General features: G+C 38.8%; 1 protein-coding gene across 1 annotated transcript in view; it reads right to left on the bottom strand.

The window, feature by feature from the left end:
• LOC139687203 (uncharacterized) overlaps positions 1 to 24,784 on the bottom strand; it is a 270,420-nt gene that overhangs the window by 17,547 nt on the left and 228,089 nt on the right. Inside the window, exons 4-5 of the mRNA XM_071584325.1 lie at positions 20,344 to 20,876; positions 354 to 515 (exon numbers count right to left, since the gene is read on the bottom strand). Coding sequence (XP_071440426.1) covers positions 354 to 515; positions 20,344 to 20,876 — 695 coding nt within the window. The remainder of the gene's footprint in view (positions 1 to 353; positions 516 to 20,343; positions 20,877 to 24,784) is intronic.

Genomic DNA, 24,784 nt, shown 5'->3' with positions numbered 1-24,784 from the left:
AGTTAGTGATAAAATGTCCACCATCTTCTTTTCATGACCTACAAATTTTGGTCGTCTCAAATTTATGCCAAAAAAAAACCCATGTCCCTCCTCCATTTGTGCCCTTTTGTTTGCTGTTCCTACACTTTATTTGCCTCAAATATCATGCCGTGCCAATAAAACAATCACAGTAATGCTAACATGCTTGTTCTGTTTTATATTGTATTACATTAGGTAATTTAATTGCTGACCGCAAATTATTCCAATATAATACATTTATCATTGGGTTTCACGGCAATAGATTTATGGCAGACATTCTGCACAAAAATGAATTTAAAGGAAAAGAAGTGATCTGGACAGATTGAAAGACTTACCTGGCACTCATATGTCCCATTGTCCCTCTTCTGCACATATTTTATTTGCAATGTCCAATCATCAGATCCCTCTGCATGCAGCACCTGGAATCTTTCATCATTGGTGTATGTGAAGAGGCCTGAGGTGAGAATGTGCCAATCTCGCCGCCGCACCCATGATATCTGCAACACCAAACAATAAGAGGGCATTTTAAAAATTTACTTTACTGCACTTTATTAATATCTAATAGCAAAATAAAAGGGCAAGCACCATAGTATCATTAAAAGTAAAGGATAATCATTATATACTAGGGTCACTCAAAGGAGTTTTACTCAAATTGTGAAAAATCATGGCAAATTCAAGGAAGTGTAAAATCTTTCAAAAAATGAAACAGTTTCTGGCGTCACTTGGTGGAAATTCTTCATGTTGAAATTAAATTCAAAATACTTTGCCTTTCCACATAAATAACTTTTATTACTTTTATTATGGTAATAACAGTGATTTATGTGGAAAGGCGAAGTATTTTAAATTTAATTTCAATCTTTCCAAAAGGTTATTTCCAAATGGTATTGCTTATCATGACAGTGTAGTTATTTATCAAAATGCTGAATACAAGGTTTGCATGAAAAGTATCGGGGGCAATTTTTTCCTAACGTGACCGTACGCGCTCGCATTGCACCGGCTCGGTGAAGGAAATCTGACCTTCAATGCGCGCCAAGTTCCAATCACTCGGGAATATTCCTTCAGGCTAACATCCTGTTTTTAGTGCATCCCTGTCAAGTGACTCGGTGCCAGATTAAAATGCAGCGAACGATTGATCAGCGCCCTGCCATCGAATTTCGTATTGGACTGGGGAAATATACTATGGACACCTTGGCCATAGTTTTACAGGAGTTCAAGAATGAAAACATATCACAAACTGCAGTTGTTAAATGGCACAAGCTCTTCAAAGATGGTCGAGAGAGTCTGGAGGACGAGCCCCGGACTGGATGGCGGTCGATGTCAAGAACCGGTGACAACATGCAACGTGTACGTGAAGTGCTGAATACAGACCGTAGGTTAAAGGTGAGCATGATTGCAGATCGTATTGGCATTGATAACATGGTAACAGTGTACACACCATTATCACTGAAAATTCGGCGATGCGAAATATTTGCAAAAAACTCGTACTGGAGATCTTGACAGACGACCAATAGCAGAGTGTCTGCTTGCGAATACCCTCTGCAATTCAATTCAATTCAATTTATTCATTCACCATAAGCATAGAATTATGTATGGCTTTGTCAATACATGTTTTACACTTCATATCAATAAAAAAAAATTATGCAAAATATCAAAACAATATGAAAAATAGATACAATTTACAATTTTTTTGGGATTAACATAGGTCAATTATACATTTAAAATGGTATGCATTAGAAAATCATCTACACTATAGAATAATTTACATGAAAGTAGTTTTTTCACGGCACACTTGAATTTAAAGGAACTTTTGATATTTTTAATATAAGCAGGCAATTTATTGTACATAAGTATTCCCTGATGATCTATCCCTTTAATCGTTTTATTTACTCTGTGCTGACTTACATGGAATGCATTTTGGCTTCTCGTATTATGACTATGAAGGTCACAATTTTTAATAAACATGTCTTGATTTTTGTTAATAAGAGACACTGTTTCAAGAATGTATATACAAGGAAGAGGTAAGATTTCTAGTTTTTCAAAAATAGGTTTACTGGGAGCTCTATTATTAGAATAAGTTATTATGCGAATAATCTTATTTTGCATTTTAAATAATTTTGGAAGGAAGGTAGAGGAGCCCCAAAAGGGAATACCATAATTGAGAAGTGACTGCACATGGCCAAAATATATAGTTCCCTATACCTGAATGGAAATGATTTCCTTGAGTACACGGAATGCATAACAGATTTGTGCCAGTTTTTGAGTTAAATCATTAATAGGTTCCTCCCATGAAAGATTAGAGTCAATCCAAATACCTAAAAACTTTGTTACCTTTAGTTCTTTTATGGGGCAACTGTTAATTATTGGGTTAAAATTTATTAACTTCTTCTTGAGATTGAAGTTTAAATAATGGGTTTAACTAATATTTAAAGATAGCTTATTGTCAGTGAGCCAGTTCATCAAATTGTGTGTAGTTTCTGTTACCTGGTTCATTAACTGAATGGGATTATGGTTATTAAAAATTAAGTTAGTATCTTCAGCAAATAGTAATGTATTGGAGAGTGGTAAATTTAAAGGTAAATCATTTATGAAGACTAAAAATAGTAGTGGCCCAAGAATGGAGCCCAGCGGAACTCCACAAATAACAGAAGTTGTACTTGATACAGATGAATTCATTTCAATATATTGTGACCCATCAGTTAAATATGATTTAAACCAGTCCTTTGCATTGCCTCTTATACCATATGTTTCTAACTTTTTTAAAAGAATTCCATGGTTAACTGTAGCAAAAGCTTTTTTGAAATCAATAAAAAGCCCTGCAACATGAATATTACTATCTAAGGCATTCCGTATATTCCTTGTAAATGAGAAAAGGGCATCATTAATGGACTTATTCCTTCTGAAGCCAAATTGATGATTTTCAATGACAGAGGATTTATCGAAAAAGGAAATCAATCTCAGATACATGACCTTCTCCAAAATTTTGGAGAAACCTGAAAGTAAGGAAATTTGTCTATAATTCTCAATGTTTTCCTTCTCTCCTTTTTCAAACAGAGCTTTAATTTTATCAACTTTAAATTTGGAGGGGAATTGACCAGCACTTAGGGAAAGATTACAAATTTCAGTCAGTGGTTCAGCAATAAAGGTGGCACAACTTTTTATAACAGCATCAGGTATACCATCAGGGCCACATGAATATTTATTATTTAACTGATTGATTATCCTCAATATTTCATTTTTAGTAACAGGTTCTAGATATATAGAGGAGGTATTGATGACCATTTTAGAAGTACCTGTGTTAGTGGGTGACTGTTTGGGAGTTTGATTGACACCTACTCGGGCAAAGTAATCATTGAAAATGTCTAAAATTTTTTGGACACTTGTTATTGTTGTGCCATTATAACATATTTTATACATTGTGTTGCTATTAATTTTATTTTTCCCTGTTTCACTACTTTTCAGATAGTGTTAGATTTATTAGATGATGTTGCTATCAATGAGCTGGTATACAGCTTTTTTGCTAGAGTAATAGTAGTTCTCAAAATTTTACAATAACTTTTGTAGTATTTTATTAACTCTGGATCATTAGAATCAATGCATTGCTTATACAATGCTCTTTTTCTATCACAAGAAATAATTATTCCTCTTGTTAACCAAGGAGTATTTTCATGTTTACTTTTATTATGCTTGACAATTTTTTTAAGGAGAAATGCTAAATCATGGTAATAAGTAATGATATTGATAAAGCTGTCAACTTTAGTATCAAGATCAGTAGGGTAATTAATATCCTCCCATGTTTCTTTTGACAATAATATATTAAAATATTGAAGACTATAAGGATCATATGTTCTTTTATAAATAATTTCTGCATTTAACTTTTTATGGTGTCCATTGCCATATGATAGGGATAAGAGAATTGCTTTGTGATCAGAAAGTCCTGTACAAATAACTTCAGAGGTCTTTTCATAAAAGTCATTCCCAATAACAAATTGATCAAGACATGAGTTGATCCTTGTTGGGTCTTTAATCGTTTCTGTCATATCATGAGAGCACAGAATAGCAAGTAAATCACGTTTAATGTAGGAATTTTTCAAGAAATATATATAGTACTCGTATTAAAATCACCACATATTAAAACTGGTTTCTTTTTGTTTTTAAGTAACCCAATAAGAGTATCTAATTTATTTAAGAATATATCTTCAAGGCCGCTTGTAGATCTATAGAAACAAACTATAAAAATACTACCATTGGGAAGATAGATTTCAACTACAGAATGCTCAAAGTTTTTTTCCTCATTTAGAAATGAAGTAAAGGATTGTGTTTTGGCTTTAATATTATTTCTGACAAGAATAGCTGTACCTCCATTTTTGCAATGTGTTCTGCAATAAAGAATAACTAGATTATAATAAGCTAGACAAAAATGCTCACTTTCTGTCTTAGATAACCAATGTTCAGATAAGCATATCACATCAATATTGGTTTCTAATGTGGATAAGATTGCTTCCAATTCAAACACCGTATTTCTGACACATTGAATATTTTGATGGAGTACATTGAGCTTCTTGTTTAGTCAAATAGACACAGAGTTTGATTCAGGTCTAGCGCCAACACATGCAGAGTAGGAGCTTGCAATAGGTATTACTTTTGTCAAAACCTTAATTATTTCATTGGAAACAAAACGTTTTCCCTTCTTGTTTAAGTGTAAACCATGAGTTGTATGGAACCTGTGATCAAGTTTACCACTGCTAAGGATCCATACATTTTTAAAACTTTGGCAAATTTTAGAGATCAGTGCATTTACCTTTTCTATTTCTATATTTACACAAGAAGTTTTCGGCAAGTCGTACCGATATGGTAAATGGCAGACAATTACATTCGTGTGTGACAACTTTGGAAGCAATTGCTTCAAGGTTTCAATTACACAGTTGGATTTGTTATGATAGATATCAATTGTTCCCCCTAGTAAAACCATGAAATCACTTCCAGTAAGTTGTCCACCAATATTCTCACACCCATTAACCACATCTTTAAATTCAGCTCCTGGTTTCACCGAACCATAAAAACACAAATTTTGGTATCCATTAATGCCATTTAGCATACCCGCTATACCTCGACCGTGACTGTCGGAGTAAATAGATACCTTCCTTTTTGTCGCGGGCCTCTTCCTTGTCCCAGAAGCTCTCGGTTTGAGTTTCACGTGATGTGCAGTCGGAAGAAGAAATCCCTCTTCGGAGTGATCAGCAGTACTTAGAAAATCAGTTCCAAATTCGTCACTTAGAAGCTGGAATTTATTTTGAAGAGAAATACTGCTGACGATTGTTTGGAATTATTTTTCGTCGCCGCTTTAGTTTTCGCGGTAGTCCATGCAGGCTTTGTAGTTGAATCGTTTGAGCGCGCACTGTATGCACCAGATATAGATCCACTAATAATACACTCGAGCTCATTTAGCCTTTGAGTTAAATTCACATTTTCTTTCACCAATTCATTGTTAATTGACTTTATCACAAGCAATTCATTTCTCAATGTCTCGAGATCAATTTCCGAGACGAGAGACGCGCACTCAGGATTTTGTTCATCAACGTGGCTTTGTTTACACCTATCACTGCAATACCACGCTTCAGGAAATGTAGCTTTTGGATCCAATTCTGTACATTTGTGGTGATACCAATCACCACAAAGACGGCAAATTATACCAATTGTAACATTCGTACGACATTTTCCACACTTAATATTAGTTACAATATTATTTTTACGGGAGCTACTTCGTAAACAGTACATTACCGGTGCCATGGCATCGTGACGATTCCCAAACTCCCTTACAGTCCCAACTTGGCACCAGCAGACTATTCCCTATTTCCACAAGTGAAATCCTCCCTCAAAGGACATCACCACAGTGCCTAAGTGCCGTCAAAGAAGCTTGCACGCGTACCCTTAAGAGTACCCTTATCCGGAATCCGCCTGCCAGGGCGCCTTCAGGTCATAGAAAAGCCGCTGGAAAAAGTGTATCGACTCTCTCAAGGGAAATATTTGAAGTTATTTGAGGTATTGCAGCAATATCTAAAATAATTCTTTTTTCCGATTCTTTTAAACAAAAATTTTAGCGAGATATTTCACATTTTGGAGTACATTTATTTAAAAACCATCTCATCAACTCTTTAAATTGATAAACCTCTAATACGAGGAATGATCTTCGTCTTAAATTCTTTTTGTCAGTCAGTCTCTTGGACATTGGCTCACAAACCACTGTTCAGAGGCACAACCATCAACTGGTTCTCTTCTCCTCAGTTCTTGTTAGATTGAGGATGAAGGTATTTAATAGTTTGAAACACCTTATCAACCTGAAGTTTGATTTGATTGGTGAGCGTAGATTTTACTCAATACTTTAAATGCAATTGTGCATGAAAATTCACCCAGTACATTAAGCGATGTTCTTTTTCCCCGTGGGTTCCCAGGAGTACCAGGCAAATCATACAGCTTGGATGCACACAGTTTTTTGCCTTAGTAATTCCATATTACTCTGTCTGGATATCATGCTACAACTACCAAAGGTTATGACATGGAGGCATTATCATGGGACTAAATTATATCGGTTGATTCGACCGCCAGAATAGAAGAGATATGGACTCCGCCGTCGCGGGCAGATACAGAACACTCATTCTTTCCTTGTACGATACACTGTTCGGGACACCCGAATATAATATATTAAGAAATAAAATTTAATAATTTAGTTAAAACCCCAAATTATTGGTTGATGAATGTATATAGGGACGTATGTGAGTGAGAACACGAGTGTTTTTGTTCATTAGCCAACATACCTTCAAATATGATCTGATAGATCTGCATACATGGCTGGTGCCCTCACATCCTCCGCCACACGCCCTTGCGACGGCTTGCCACATATTGCGGGGACGTAGGCCGATTTAGAATTACAATTTTAAAGACCCCAATCATTTCCCTTCCACTCTTTTTGCATCAAATTGACCTGCCTCATCCGAATTTCTCCCAACGCCCTCCCAATCTCTTCCCCTACCATACCCAGAACTTCCTCATTAGTTTTATTTCTGTCCACTTTATTTTCCTACTTCTCCACACCTTAATATCAAATACCTCCAATTAAAGCTTATTCTCTAGCCTAAACAGCCATGTTTCCGAGCCATATAAACATCTAGATTCAATTTTACTCTAGCGTTTTCTTTTCACTGGTAAGTCTATTAAAAGCGGTCACGCCTTGCTCCTTTAATCTTTCGCTTACCGTTTCATCACCACAGAATGAAGGCCCACATTCAGAAGTACCACCACGTCAGTATTTTATGTCAAATTAGGCTATTGGACCACCTACACACACTATTCTTAGTAGCTATTTATTGGCTAGAGTGTTGCTGCCCCTGCAAATATGTAGTAGTGTCGCCTAACGAGTTCTGCACCCTAGACAATGATGGCGGCCGAAGCTCGTCTACTTTTCTCCTCGACGATATTATCAAGGATATTACGCGTCTGACGAAAATTAAAGTATTTTATAGCATTTCGTTATTTACGGAAATGTAGCAGAAATGTTTTGAAGCAGCCGTTAGCACCGATAACTGACCACGTTTACTAAAACATGTTTTTGTCACTGTCTAAAAGTGCTCTTTCATGTTATTGAGAAATAACTTTTTAGTTCCAAGAAACTGCGGGAGATACTGCGACTGTAAATTCTTACGGGGTCATCCGCTACAATGCAACGATTCCAGATTTTAAAAGTCGTTCGCTTTAACCGGGTCAAGGCAAATGATTTTTACACTCTGAAATTGTTTCATCATAACTCCATACTTTTGATTTAACAACGTTTATTTGCATTGTAATTCGTTGTTTTACACAAATGTGATCGTATGACAAACGAACTCAAATGTTTTCTTCGAAGTTGTTGGCTAACAATGGGTATATATATAATAATAGTAAGTTAGCCTGTGCCTAGTTTCTCATGATAACTATCTCATCTAAATATCAATTGTTAGATGCATTGTATTATTACTTATTAATTATATGAGTAGCTTTTGACGTCATAATGTTTTTCTAACATCCGCATGGTACCATTTACATTCCGTGTTATCTTTTATGAATTTACTTGGAATGAACTTGACAGCTGAGCGTGTGATCTCAATGAAGTGATTCCATGTATCCTCAGTAATTTTATGATTGCTATAATTCTTAAAACTACCTCATTCATTCCGTAGCACCCACTTTAGGTCATTTTAGTCCCCATCTTTAAACAGATAAATTTTGCTTTTAGGCTTTTTTATTTCGGAGCCCATTTAGCGAGAACATAGCATTTACTGCCCTATGGCTACTAATTCATTGAATGGTTTCTATAGTTAAGACTTTTTCGTTAATATTCGTTGCTAATAAATCAGCAATATTATCACCCCTATTTGGTGAAGAAATAATTTGATTCATTTAGCTCAGTGTAAAAGAATTCAATAGCAATTTGTAGATATCTTTGCCTTAACCCCTCGTTTTAAAACTATATGTGCTCCAGTCAATAGAGAGGACATTTAAATCTCCGACGGTTATAACGTCGCGATCTTAGTGTTGGAATAAGAAACCTTAGATTTGCTGATATAATGCTGGCATTGAATTTTCTCTACCAACTGGCGGTCTATAATATGCTCATACATAAATTCCTTTGGATTGAGGACGTTCAATTGAGCACTAAACGCTTTCCAAACCATCAACTGGAATTATCTCAGCCTTTATCTAGAAAAATTATCCTCGTTTCGATGACGCTTAATTTTATGTTGAAATGATCACTATCAGCAAAATATCTTCATTCACGTGTTACATGTTACATTAGCGTCCGTTTCATTTACCCAGCTTGACCGTAGTAGATACGAAAACGACCAATTTTAAAGAAATGAATGGAATTCTTCAAATCTTACTCTCGGCAGTAAATTTGCATACTCCCATTTCATATCTCAATGGTATGTTGACAATTTCAGGTTGGCTTACAATACCTGGAATAAGCAGACGTAAAAGTAAAGTACTTTTTACTTTTTCGTTCTGGCACAATACACTCGTTGGCCGCGCCAGAGGTTATTCATGCATCCTGGATAACGTGTTTTCGTGGATTGCTTTAGTACTTGGATTTAGTCTGTTAAAGCAAGAATTTGCTTCCATCCCCGACCTTTCTCACACAGGGATCCGAGCGCTTTGCATTGATGCTGCCACAAATGGGCCCGCTCCTGAATTTAACATCAGAAAAGCAAGGAGATACGTCATGCCACTCATCACTTGCTGGCAATTTTCCCATGGCTGATGCCAAATTCAGCCATCGCCACATTGATTAGGTGTTGCCACTTCCCAGCAGCCGAGATTTCCGTCATTTATTGACCTCCGTGGACCGAATTACCAGAAACAGGGACGGCACACTCCTAAGTATCCTCTTCCGCCAGCTGAGGAAGCTCACCGGGGTTAGCCACAACAGGACCTTAGCTTATCGCCCGGAAGCCAATGGTATCAATGCAATGCTTTGACTGCCAATAGACTGAAGGCAGCAATTAGGTATCATGGTAGGCAACAGTGGGCGGACAGTCTTCCAGCAGCTCTCTCAGGCTCATGTTCTATTTGGAAAGGGGACTTCAAGGCTACACCGGCGGTGGTTAATGGGCAGTCTCTGCGGCTTCCTGCAGAGTTCCTTGCCCATCTTCCAAATCCAGTCAGCCACATGTGACTGCCGTGCGGAACAGCCTCAGTAGGTTTCAGCTACAATTAATTACCATGGTCCCAAAAAAATTAATCTTAAAAGTACTGCTGGATAGTGCATCACATGGGTTATTCTTTTTAAATTATAGGATACACAGTTCTTAGGATTCCCCTTCTGATGGACCATTCCCGAGCATCTGTCGTGGACCCAAAACATTCAAATTTATATTAGTGGACGTAATGTCTGTATCCATTGACTTGTGATACCATTGAGGAAGAGGTGATATTAATGCCGCGAAATGCAAACATTTCCACACGCAATGCACAGTGCAATGTTAATAACTCTTCCATTACAAGTCCCTGGGCAATCATCAGGCAGAAGAGTTCTTGTTCCTCGGAATCTTGCAGATTATATAGCATAGCATTACATGCTCCACTTGACTTATTTATTTCACTCTCTTGTTTCTAAGTCAAGGTAATGCTGAATTATTTTGCGGCCTTTTTCAGATTTTGTTCTTTATTTTTGCCAGTTTTGTTTTCTCATGTCACAAAATTAACGACATGCTCCGCTTCTGCCATGCGATGGTCGAATTGTTATTCATTTTGGTCGGGCAGACCAGACTTCGCTTGTTTCGATTACAGCTCAAGATGGACAAAAGTGGAAGGGCCCAGGGTCCGGAAGTCAAGTCTGAGGGGGTCATTTCCTGTGTGCACGATCTCTTGTTCGGCAGCAGCGGAATTACCATTAATAGGAGCGACTTCCATTAAAAACAATCCTCTTCTCAAATATTTGATTTCTTCCAACCTCAATGAAAATGGTACACAATAGGTTTTAGACAATTTTAACGTCAACATAACTAGAATCTCTAACCAGTCACATACGTAATTTGCTAAGTTTTGTCTATTTAATCTAAGTCAGCGTTTACTACTTTGTGGTTACCCTCAGTAATGCCGACCTCTAAGACTTTTTCAGGCATTATTGCTCCTAGTAAATGGGGAATGTTCTTTCCTCTAGTTGGCGAGGAAACTAACTGATGCAGGAAATTCAATGTCTACGTATCCAGTGAGTGACTCGCACTGCTAGTATAGCTCTTTATATTTTAGTTAATAGATCATTGGTATTAGACCTTAGTGTCTACCACCGGATTTATAAACCTTAGTGATCCAATCTACAGAGGGAACATTGAAATCACTAACACTACAGCAGCTAACTACCACTACGGAAACTCTTTCCTCTTTTGCATCTTGCTCGTTAATTTAATTTGATGCTCCATGGGTCTCTCATTAATCACCTCGGAATAAAATATATGACAACACAAAGACTTGTTTTTAATCCAGTGAATTCTAAACAGTGCAGCATATGACACAATTAGCCGTGACTACATTGATGGCGCCAACCTAAAATCGGAGCCATTCCGCCAGTATTTAATGGAATGCATATAAATTATTCATTTTTATGCTTTTTTTAAATTATAAATTATATCAACGTCCTCGATATATTGAAGGAAAAGCTAACCTCTAAGTTTATATGATCGCTGGATTGGTAAGGGAGAAATAAGTAATTCGACTTGTCAGTACATAAGTTTATATGATCGCTGGATTGGTAAGGGAGAAATAAGTAATGCGACTTGTCAGTACATTGTTCTATTCCTCTTTCTTTATCGGGCTATTATAATCTAGCGACAGTTTGTTCTCTAAAAATTTCTTGGCATTCTGAACCAACTAGAATGACGTGTGCATTCCTAAGATAATTAGCAAACTTTTGCACTTCCTTGAAGCACGTCAGATTTTATAACTGCATCCTCCTCTTTTGTGCTCTTAGCGTCGCCTTTCCTTCCTCTGATTTCAAAATAAAGCACACAAAAAGTTGCAGTTGTTTAGTGCGATTCACCTTTTCTAAATACCTTCTGGCGTCACACATCGGCCTGTAATCCCTGTATTTTCCTTATTGATACCTTTCTTCTATGGGATTAATATGACCTAACACACACTAACGCGTGATCTGGACATCGATGTTTACACTGTCGAAATTTGAAAAACCGATATCCGCAAGCTGTCTAATATCGTCAGCATCAGCATATCAAAAAGGGTCGGCATTATAATAAATAGAGGTGGTAGATTATAGAATTATTTTCCCTGGAAGTAAAAGTTGAAGCAACGAACTTGAACATTACTTAGGTCAACATGCCAACAGTAACAAAGGGTATGAAGTGATAGACACGGAATACAATAAATTATGTGCAAATGCACGAAGGTAGGCTGAAAACTAATGCACTTATGCTTGGAGACAACAAACAAAAGCAAAGAGCAAGCTCGGGCAAAAAGTATATCAAAGAAAAATTCTTAAGTTTTAAAATTATTTATTTACTTTTCAACATAGTCAGTGTTAAGGCTAACACATTTCTCCTAACGTGTAACAAGTTTTTTCATTCCGTCAATGAAAAACTCTTCCGACTTTTCTCGAATCCAGGTCTTGACAGCTGTCTTCACCTCATCACCCGAGGTGTAATGATTACCCTCGAGGTGACACTTTGAGTTTAGGAAAAAAATTAAAGTCGCAAGGCGCAAGATCGGGGGAATAAGGAGGGTGTGGAATCGATTCAAATTTCAGGTTTCGCAGAGCCTCTCCAGTTGCGGGGTGTGGGGTGTGTGGACGAGCGTTGTCATGTTGCAAGATCATTAGCGCCAGGCTGCCTTTAACACGACAAACTCGACGTCGGAGGTAGGTAGTGATACTGAGAAGAATTTACCGTTGCCCCTAGTTTCAGAAAATCGGTCACATAAACTCAGGGAGCATCCGAAAGCGCAGTCAAAAGAAGTTTAATCAACAATTATGGTATTTCCAAGCTCGCAACCACGAAATTTTACTACCCATCGATTTACAGTAGATTTATCAACAGCATCGTCAGCATAAACGGCCTTTAAAAGACGATGAATGTCAGTAGGAGTCACTTTTTCAATAGTTAAAAATTCGATAACAGCACGCTGTTTAACTCGCGTCGACATAGCACTAGGACACGTCTCCATACTTCCGCTTCTTGTAATACACTGGGTGAATGAAACGACCTCAAATCTGTGCATGCATGTTAAAGGGGAATGTTTCTTCCACATGCTATACCATGAGTGCTTCTGAAGGTAATTTAGTTTGTGTGCACTAGTTTTCAGCCTACCCTCATATATGTCACTGAGGAGTAGCATTTGATAGTTTGAGTATCAGTTTCTGGCAAAAATTCAAACACCATCTTTGATTATCCTCCTAATTTGCTAGATATCGCCCCCTGTGACTTTTTCCTATTCCCCCAAAATGCAAAAAATGTGATGAGGGGACATAATTGGGAAGATGTGGACACAATAAAGTAAGAAACGACGAAAAAACTAAAACTATTAAGGAGGACTTCCAAGGATGCTTTAAACAGGGAAAAAGAAGATAAAATAAATGCATAGCAACGAATGGAGAGTACTTAGAAGGGGTAAAAATCGATAAGGACTCAATTTTGCAAAATAAAGTTTCTATGGCCCCAGTTCGCGTATCTATTGGACAGAGTAGTTTATGGGCGGATCTGCATGGAAAAACAGCTGGAGACATAGAAATAACATATATAGAGGATGATGAGAGCGGGCATTATTTTTATAGCCTGGTAGAAAAAGCATTAAGGGAACAAATGGGGTCTGCGGATGCACGAAACTTCCGCAGAACTCCTCAATGGTTTAGGAAAACTTAGAAGGAAGAGTGAATGGACTGATTCATAGAAATTTCGAGGGAGGAATTAGCTTGAAAAAGTTTTCCAAATCAGTGCTACTGCCTATTCTTCGGAAGGGAAACAGCTGTATGTGATTAATACAGAAAAATAAGTTTGATTTTGTAAGCAGCCAGAGTGATTCTCAGGACCATCAACAAGAGAATGGAGAGCAGGACAAAAGAATACTTAGGGGGTGATCAGTTTGGGTTTAGGAAGGGGAGAGGCGAGCGCGATGCTATTGCATTAATAAAATCACTATTCGAGGGGAATAGAGAATTCAATTAGAACGTATTTGATCTGTCGAATGCCAAAAAATCCACAGAGAACACACATACACCCACTTCATGAAATCCTAGCCTCCTTTCCACTCATGACTTAAAAATTGCTTTGGCATCCCCTTTCCAAACCCAAACTGATCTTCAACCAGGAACTCATTTACTCTCTTCCTTATTTTTTGTTGACATACTAGTATATCCTTATTTTTTTCCACGATCTTTGCCATAAAAGAAATCAATCTTCCTAGTCCTATAGCCCTCTACAGCCGCTTTCTAGTAGCTAGTTAGCTCCAGCCTTACACCTGCTTTTCCCTTTGTTACGACCGTATTGAACCATGTCTGACAGTCGAATACCTCCATTTAAAATGGCACAAGCGAGCCCATAGAAAGTTTTTCTTCTCCATTTCCCATAAATATTGAGTGGTTATCGCGCATTAAAGTATTCCTGGTCCCAAGGTCACCCTTTCTATATCAAAATACACTAGTTCGCCACGCTGCTCCTTTATGCATTATGTAAAGGTTTTCGGAATCTCCTATGCTTCGAATAACATTTTATGTACAATAATCTCTAATAGTAGAAGAGGATTTCCTTTCTTGTGTCCTGGGGACAGTTTATACAGATTTCAGTATAGGGCCCCTTTCTAACCATTATTCCGCGAGCCCTTGATCTATCTTTGCACTGCGTCTTCTACTGCGCTTCTTCCTCCCAATCAGTTTCTTACTTCGTGATTATGTTAGTATGGTCCCCAGAAATGGGTGTCCACTGTTACGCGCAGTATTAAATAAAACGCATTATATATGCGTTAGAAAAGAGTGTCACACATTTGGAAAGCATTTAGGTCGCCACAAAACATCGACTGAGCCATGAAGAATACGATTACCACTGTCATTCTTCACGGAGCATTACCCTCCGTCGTTAATGTTCTTCTTTCTCGTTATCCGCCATTATTCTGTGTCTAGGAAATATAGGTGATATATAAGAACGTCTTTTCTCTCGATAATTCGAAAGGAAAGGCGTTCAAATGAGACCCTATAGTTCATTAAAAACCCATCTGAAATTTCTAAAAGGATTAACTAAAAAACAAATTAGCAGAGAATGACAAATGAATTCTCATAGAGACGCATGACTGAGATGACGATGGCCCTGTAATACGGGCAGGTCATCATCATCACTATGTATCACATTCACTTTTATTCAAAGTATTCTTAAAGGTAATTTTTGGGCGGTTTATAACGACTATTTATTTGTACGTATTGCGCGAACGTCCTCTTCCTTTGGTCCATTATATTTCTCCCTCCGTTTCTTCGTGGCGCCTTCTCTCCCGTGTGCTGCTGCCCACATCTCTTGTCTCGTCTCCGCTTCCCCTCTTGTCCGACGTGCTCCCTTCTACCTCGACCTTCCTCAAATGCACCGCTGCCTCACAATACTTCCCCTATTCTTTTTCTCAGCCTTTTTCTGATCCCCCCGGCCATTTCCTCTCCTGCTCCGCCCCATTTAAATCCCAGCCATTCGTCATCCTCTCTCCCCAACTTATTATTTTCTTTTCCCGCCATTACCACAAAATATCACTATCCACGTTCATCTTCTTCCCTTAGAGACCATGTCTTGTATCCATAAAACACTGCTCTGCTCTCAACATTAAATAAGAAAAAAAATCTTTACATACAGGGTTTGTTCCAAAAGTAAAGCTTATGTTTTTAAATAATTTATTGAACAGATTTGCACAAACACTTGAAATTCTTCAAAATACTGTCCTTGGGCCTCTATGCACACATTTTTCCAGCGTCTCTGCATTGACCGTCACGCACCCTGGAAGGCGTCCTCGGGGACCTCACGGAAGTTCTTCGTCACGGCTGATTGGATCTCTTCTATGGATGAAAAACGGGTTTCCTTCAGGACTGCCTTAATTAAAGGGAACAAAAAGAAGTCTGCTGGGGGGTGGGGCAGGGCTGACACTTGACCTTTGGCCAAGAACTCGCGGACTATTAGCGCGTTGTAGTAAGCCGCCTTGTCGTGATGGAGTTGTTAGGTAACGGAGATGTCTGTTCTCGACCCGATGACCCTTTATCGGAGTCTTTCCAGCACATCCACGTACTATGCATCATCGACTGTTTGTCCTTGGCGGAATAAACTCCTTAAGGACCATCCCTTTACTGTCAAAAAAGACAATGAGAATTGTTCTCACTTTTGATTTGCTCATCCTTGCCTTTTTGGGCTTGGTGAACTGGTTGGTGTGCCGCTCAGAGCTTTTACGTTTTTTTTCTGGGCCGTATTGAAAAATCCATGTTTCATCGCCAGCGATGACGATGTCCAAATAATCAGGTTCATTTACAATATGTGGTAAAAGTGCACTTGACATTTCCGCTCGGTTGCTCGGGATTAGAACTGGGTGATTTCTATCACCACACATAAAATGGAACTTTGACATTTTTCGTAGAAAATGATTAATTCATCCTTGGCAATGATGCCATTACATAGTCTTGATGTTTCGCTGTATAATTGAAAATGTGCTCATAATAGGGCTGGGAAAAAAAATCAATTCGTATCCTGCAAGTTGTACTATACGGCGAGTTTGTTAAGTACTGCAGGGAAAAATACATAAAAGGCGTTGGTAAAAGAACCTCAAAAAGTTCACTTGAAATTTCCGTTCGGTTGGTCTTTCGTGACACGGTCGGCGCGCAGAGGTTTACAATAACTAACATCCTGCCACTTCAACAGCTTGGAGAGCACTGAGACCAATTCTTATGTGAAGCATAGCGTTTCCTCCACCTTATCCAAGTGCTTTGATTCCACTCTGACCAATACGAGCGGCGCAGGATATTAAATTGCATTACCTTCGGAACTCATCCTGATTGATGATTTCAAAGGGAAATAGGCCTGGAATCTTGGGATCTAGGGAGAGCCTCATTTAGACCGTCCTGTCTGAAAAACACCTCCACATACAAAGTAAATTGACTGAAAAATGTTTCCTTTGAGGTGTCTTATAGTTAGTATGGATGCACTTGCTCACATGGAAGACTAAATCTCACACTTTCCTTCCGCGTGGCTAGCCAACAGTTAAGTTGCTGTGAATATGGTTTTCAAATTGGCGTTTGGAAGACACTATTCTTTCTATATTACCTTATCTGACGAGGTGCGCAGGCGCGGAATCTGCTTCAAATCGTCTTGCTCTGAATGGCCAACATATCAAATATCATAACATCTATTGATTCAAGTTCGTTGACTTCTTTGGTATCTATTTTTTACCGTAATTGTGTTCCGAGCAAATTGCGCCGTGCAAGGATTTATTTCGTTCGGGCATTTATGATTTCAGCACTAATTCTCCAAGATTGGCGAAAGTAATTGTATGCGTTTAACACAGTGGCATTCGTGTTGCTTGATCAGAGATTTTTGAAAAATATTTCAATTCTACAGAGCCTGAAATGTGTGCCCACTGGACCAAAGAGGACCAGATCAGATCAGTATCACACCTTTTCATAAGGGCGTGTGGTTTTTGGCATTCTGTCCTTCACCTGACACGCGCGGCCAGTTGATCTAATCTACTTCAGATCAAGTTGCGCGAGCTATAGAGTAGTGATTGAAGTTAATGCACTTAAGTATGGCACGGGTTCACCCCTACCAATTACATTAAAGACACTTATATTCTAATCAAATATATGTGCAACTGTTAGCACGTATTCGCTGATGGAACGGTCACGTTCCAGGCAATCATTGTGAAACCCACTATTTATAGATGAGAAAAATAGAGATAAAATATTTCTGTGAGTATTTAGTTTGGGTTTTAGGATTTTACGCGCATTTATGGAGAATTAATTCGTACTCAAGTTTACTCCGGTGATATTTGCCATTTGATAGAAAAATAAAAAAAAACCTTAAGTTTACTTAAAGAGATTTACAGACCTGACAAGTTTATAATAATACAGACGTTGAACTGTTAGACAGCTGATCCTTTCATATTTATGAATGAAGCTAGTAAATATGTTACACTTTGTGAAGATTTAAATAACATATCATCCACATGCATGTATATATATATGTATATATATATATAGGTATATATATATGTATATATATATATAAATATGTATATATATATAAATAAATAAATAAATATATATATATATATATATATATATATATATATATATATATATATATATATATGTGTGTGTGTGTGTGTGTGTGTATGTATGTATGTATACAACAAACCATTTTTTCTAAAACCACAGCCATATTTCCATATATAACTGAGGTTTTACAACACATATTAGCATTTTCTCAAACGTTTTTAAGTATTTAAGGTTGATTATTGACGATAAGGGAGAATGTCACAAACTATTTTTTTAATTGCAGAAACAGATACTTTGAAGGAATTGAATTAACCATCTTGGACATATTTTACAAAATTATTTAACAATTTTTCCACTACTGAAGTAATTTTTACGAGCGTATTTAGCGGAGAGGCTGATCGAGAGGGTCGATCACCTTTCCTTTCCTTGAGCAACCGTGGTCCCCGCCCAACATTGGCATCACGACCAAAGAAACTGCAGGAGATGTCGCGACAGTAACTTTTAAACGGATTCTTCCACCAAGTGTGCATTGCAATGCAACAATTTCAGAGTGAAAAAATCATTCACCTCGACCGGGATTCAAACCCGGATCCCTCCATGTCCTGTCAGTTAAGCTCTCGAGGCGTCCTCTTAAACTTTGAAAATCCGGGTTTTAATCCCAGTCAAGGCGAATGATTTTTACTCTCTGATAATGTTGTATTGCAATGCGCACTTAGCGAAATACTCCGTTCAAAATATACTGTCGCGGCATCTTCCAAAATTTCTTGGAATATTTCAAAGGTAAAAACAGCCTAAGTGTTTAAAGTTGGCTTTAACCTCGAGGACTATAGCGCATCGCGCGCGGCTACGAATGCCTGCAGCATTTTATGTACGGTATTTCGTCGCAACATCTAGTTCCTTTAATGCCCCCAAAATTTCAGAGTTTAACAGGACGCCTCGATAGCTAGATTGGCTTAAGCACTCGGCTGGAAATCGAGGAATCCGGGTTCAAATCCCGGTCAAGGCGAATGATTTTTACACTCTGAAATTGTTGCATTGTAATTCATAGTTAATCACGTCCCATTTGGGAGCGGAGTCGAGGGTGCGCCCCACTCTGAAGATTGCGGAATTGACCCCATTCGGCGTTTACTTATGTCACCATGGCAACAGATTCTCTACGGGTTTCTCTGCTCAATTATGACACGAATCTTCTACAATTGTGGCCGCACATAAACTTTGCCAAAAATGATGTAAACCTTAATGGATTTGTAATAACTAAAAATATGCTACGTTTTACATAAATCTTAGAGCAGTATTCGAGATAAAACGTTTACAAATACATGCCATTTTTGTTTGCATCAGAGTATAAGATTGAAAGTAGGTGAAAAAATGTTTTAATTGAAAAATTTTGTTTTTCCAATTAGTTTCTATTTTTAACATTGCTGAGTACGAATATAAAGAGTCAGCTCGCCATCAACTTATCCTCAACACTATAAATTAAAAAAAAATCACCCGCTATAATGCACGCAATTACTGCTTAGCTGTCGCTATCGATTCAGAATATGCATTTCGGCCACCCTTGCTTGCGGCATGGAATTCCAATTCCCCAGTCGCCTCTCCTTCCTTCCACTCCCCATCTACGTATGCTTACCGAAATTCCCACCAGCTTCATTAATTATATTCTATGAAACACACTGAAAATTTGGTATGTGCACAAAGACATCATGGGTATATTCCACATGGCATTCTATTATATTCTTCTCATGACTTCAATCCCCTTTTACACTAAAATTATCCACGCCTTGCCCGCCAACCGCGGATAAATTTAAAGCACGCAGTAACAAATGCGGCACAAAATTTTGGCTATAAAAATTTTCCTATAATAAATTTGTTTCTGTTACCATTTTATTATAGTTGGAACATTTTCAACCATATTTTCACTGAGGTTTTTAAATATGTTGAAACGTAGGCGTGGCTTTCACAAACTGGCCAATGGCAGCGAGGGAGTTTTGATTCTAAAAGCCTCTCATGGCAGTAATGGCATTTTCTTCTGTAATCACACTCCACGGACATTTTCACCGCCAGGGCCCATCTCTATAAAGTTTTGAATGTTTCCCACTAACATGATACTGCAGAAAGGTTTCAGGTCTCCGCCATTGCCGTGATTTGGTTCATTGAAGTTCGCGACCCAGCTGTCATCGATATGCGAACTCTAACCTAGTCAACCGTCCCAATTATGCAACGACTATTTGCAAATGGACATTAAAAGGGATTTTTCTTTCAAGTGAGTCCAACCATTTGCATTTTCGATCCATTTTAACACGATAATCGTGACTATAATTCGTGGAAGTGGTCGCGCTCGGGAATCCCATCTTGAATAGTAAATCAAAATATTAACAATTTTCACGCTTTGGCCGCTTATGGCCCGAGATCGTATCCATTCTCTCTCTCTCTCTCTCTCTCTCTCGTGCATTCGGCGACTGTTACACAATACTAGATTCCTTTGAATGCTAGAATCATTAAAATTAAACGTCCATAATATTACATACGTATATGGGAGTGATACGCACTTCGGCTCCACTCACCGTCCGCTCCCCGAGGTTCCGCACCCGGCAGTGTAGGAACGCCGTGCCGCCGAGTTGGACGGTCACGTTGGACACCGTGTTGTTGTCGAACGCCGGCTCCGTCAGTCTCTGGAACTCCTCGAAGTTGGAGAACCACAGCTGTTTTGGTTGCTGGGCGCCCAGCGTGGGGCCGACCTCACCTCCTCCTCCTCCGCCGCCCCTGAACACCACCCCCGCCGTCGGCCCGAGAGGCTGATCCCCTTGGTACGTCTCCTCCTCGCCCCCCTCAACCTCCTCGCCCCCCTCCTCCTCCTCGCCCCCCCCTTCCTCCTTCGCCGCGTGCGTCGGGCCCGCGCTTGACACCATCGACGTCGACACTATCGCCGCCGTGGCCGGCATGGAAAACTCCAGCTCGGGCACCTCCTCCGAGAAGGCAGTGTCCTCCAGGGTCCTGACCTTTGGAGGCGTCTCGCCCCCCGATCCAACCGAGGGCCTCTCCAGGTGGTCCTGGGCAGCATGCCGGTGCCAAACGGTCGGCTCCACTCTCCGTGGAACTGTATCGGGAGAGAGAGAGAGAGGAGGGACGTCAATGCAGAGAGACGACCACACAATGCATACATACACCCTCAAAAAAGGGCGTGGGACACCTTAATGACTATGATCTTTTTACGAATTACCTGTCGCGGTAATTAGCGTTATAATGCCAATGAAAATGTAGCCCGTAAACATGTTAACTACAAATGGACTCACTCATGCAACGCCGCATATTCCTGGGCACTCAACTCTCTAGTTGGAGACTTATTTTCAAAGTAGTTTCCTTGTCAGCAATAGAATACAAAAAACATTCATTTTATTGCTGAAAAACTTTCAATCTTCATGAACTCTCACGTTAAATACCGTAAACCTAATAAGAGTAATGCTTGAATTATGAAAACTGAGAAAAAATTACTCTATTTCATTCCGAGTAATCTTTAACTTGAACGCATTATCCGTAATTTACGCCATTTTACTATAATTATCCGTATTTATATAAAAACAACGTTAGAGTAAAGTATTCTGACTCATTTTTATGTCTTTCCACATCTCGCTGGAAAAATCGACTAACTTCTTTGAAAATGCGAGTTTCTGGCGATTTTTTCAATATTACATACAATATTAGTACGGTCATAAGTTGCAGCCATAGGGGTGTTATCTTTTGTCATTTTTAGGGAAACACAAACTAGGAAAGACTTCAATCGAGTGTTGCCGCCAAACTTTAAAACTACATGAATTTTTACACTACCTATTGTGAATTTGTTAAATGTTTCCATGAATATGAGAATCAATGTGAATCGAATTTATTATTTTAGTAATGCGTATTAAGTTTGACTTATATTAATATAAATAGGTATTCCGATTCGAATTAATTTTAACATTCATGGAAACATTTAAAAGAAGCTTATTTAACATAGATTAAGCACCTAACAAAATATTTCCGGGAGAAAAAACAGCGCAACTAACGATTGGTTATTTTTCGAGTGTTACATGTCATAAATAAGGAAGTAGTATGAAGGAGGAAGGAGAAAAGGAAGAAGAAGTCAATAGAATATACGATCAGCTAGAGGACAAAATCGCATGTGTTCCTGTATGAAAACATTTGATAGTGATGGGGGATTGGAATGCGACGGTGGGCGAAGTAAGAGATGGTGATGAGGTGGGGGACTACGGTTTAGGCACGAGGAATGACCGAGGGGAGAAAGTAGTTGAGTTCTGTAGGAGACAGGGGTTAGACATCATCAACACTTGGTTTAGACACCACAAAAGGCGTAGGCATAAATGGAAAAAGCCAAAAGACTCAGAAAGGTATCAGCTAGATTATATTCGGGTTAGACACATGTTTAGGGACAGTGTGATAAATTCCCACAGCTTCCCGGGAGCGGATGCGGACTGTGATCACAATTTAGTTGCTATGAAGTGTGGCGTCCGATTCAAAAAGATAAGGCAGGGGAGGCGGGTTAGGAAATGGAATGTGGAAGTATTAACGGAATTGATAAGGAAGGATTATCAGCAGGCTGTAAAGAAAATCACTGGTGAGGTAAAAGAGCGGAGGACTATCGACAAAAAGTGGAAAAAAATCAAAAGGGGAATTCCAAAAGCCGAATAGAAACTATAGGAGCTGTTAATAGGAAAAGGGCAAGGAAACCATGGTTCACAGATTGGATGATTAGAAAGGTAGAAGCGTGGTGGATGACAAAGTGCCACAGCTTCCCGGGAGCGGATGCGGACTGTGATCACAATTTAGTTGCTATGAAGTGTGGCGTCCGATTCAAAAAGATAAGGCAGGGGAGGCGGGTTAGGAAATGGAATGTGGAAGTATTAACGGAATTGATAAGGAAGGATTATCAGCAGGCTGTAAAGAAAATCACTGGTGAGGTAAAAGAGCGGAGGACTATCGACAAAAAGTGGAAAAAAATCAAAAGGGGAATTCCAAAAGCCGAATAGAAACTATAGGAGCTGTTAATAGGAAAAGGGCAAGGAAACCATGGTTCACAGATTGGATGATTAGAAAGGTAGAAGCGTGGTGGATGACAAAGTGCGAGGACATGAAAAAATTACAGAGGAAGGGCGAAATCGGTGCGCTATACAAGAAGTTCAAAACACTATCATGAAGTATGAAGAAATATTTTGAGTTAGCAATTCGAAATATGCTGGGAAAAATACTGGCTGAATCAGAAAAGATCCATGAGGAGCGGAAGGAATATAAAATGTACGAACAATAAATGATGAGCCTGGTCTTTTTCCGCGCAAATTGCCTACTTGAAGATGAGACCACAAAAACGGAAAAACAAGTCTTGGTGCTTTCATCACGACAACGCACCAGCACACTTATCATTGATTATTACGGAGTTTTTGACGAAAAACCGAATACCGGTGTTTATCCAAACACCCTACTCTCAGAGTTTTGCTCTAGCGGACCTTTTCCTAAATTGAAATCCACCGTGAAAGGAGGCCGAAATGAAACTATTGACGACATCTAAAATATGTTACCACAGAAAGAAAGACTATCCCGATAGAAGCGTCTCAGGCAGCATCCAAGGGCTGGAAAAAACTTGGGTATCGTTGAACAAAGTTTGTATAAAAAATCGGGAAATGTTTCGAAAAAGTGGATTTCATTCACATATTTCTAAAATGCCGCAATATTATTCAAAGCAAAGTCCTTGAGCGTCGAGGCACATTTGCCAGCAACTTCCGCGACTCGAAGGCTCCCTGGTAGGTCCTTAAGGTTACGCGTACAAGCTTCTATGACGGTGCTCAGGTTCCCATTGTGGTCGTGTCCTTTGAGGGAGGATTTCACTTTAATAGGGAATAGGAAATAGGTGCCAAGTTGGGACTGTAAGGTGGTTGGGGAAACGTCGCATACAGAAGGTCTTCGGATAATGGAGGTCCCTGCTCTTGGTCGTCCTTCCAAGGACCTTCGGGACGAGTTTAGCGCAGGTTATTTCAGTGATAATGGTGAGTACTATCATTTCATCTTGCATATGCATATGAGCTTCAGTATGGTGAAATGGTATTTGGCAAATTATGTGATTCTATTATGAGAATCTCCAGACAACCACAATCAAGTATAAAAGCTTTTATAGAATTTGTTCATTCTTTTGTTGATAATGAAGATCTGAAGTAATTTATTGTGGGAACAAATTGCTTTATTCGCATTTTAACTAAACGAATGCGGATTCAGACCATAATAAGCAATAATGAAGTGTACCGTCCAGTTCAAGAGATAAAATTTGGGAAGGCGGTTTGGAAAATGTAATTTTGAACAATAAAAGGAAACAAAGAGAGAGGAGTATTAGGAGGATTAGAGAAAATTATAAATAAGGACAAGGAGCTCGATAATATTGAGGAAAATTGGAAAAATATGAAACAATATATATCGAAAGCCTCAAAAGAAACTATAGAAATTGTTAATAGGAGATGGGTAAGGAAAAATGGGTCACGAACGGGAAAGATTAGAAACACAGATGAGGGAAGGAAATTGACGTATTTGAATATATTTTTACGAAGAAGAGACGTTGTCACGAGACAAATAATAACCTGAGCCAGGTAAAAATAGAGCAAAAAGAGCGTGGTGGGAAATCACAGAGCAAAGATCGCAAAGGAAGGGTGAAATTGGCGCGCTTAACTGGGAGATTAAAAACCTGTCAGGAAAAGTAAACTCCAAAATCCGTGATAAAATCAGAGAATAGTAAGGACAAATATTGCTCTAGCCCGAGAAGATCCAAGATAGTTGGAAGGAAGACATATGATGTATGAAAAGATTTAAACCAGTGCTAAGAGGTCTGTTAAAAAAATTCCCGAACATTTGCTCTTTGCAGGAGTATTGTTATTCTGTAAGTTCTGCTTTAATCTCTGCAAATCCTCCACAAAAAATTTTACGTTGAATACAAAGGCTAATATTGAGGATGCCATGAAACGTACCACG

Source organism: Hetaerina americana, unplaced genomic scaffold, assembly GCF_022747635.1.
Source record: "Hetaerina americana unplaced genomic scaffold, ioHetAmer1.1.p SCAF_18, whole genome shotgun sequence".
Lineage (NCBI taxonomy): Eukaryota > Metazoa > Arthropoda > Insecta > Odonata > Calopterygidae > Hetaerina > Hetaerina americana.
This window is presented reverse-complemented; position numbering and strand designations above follow the sequence as displayed.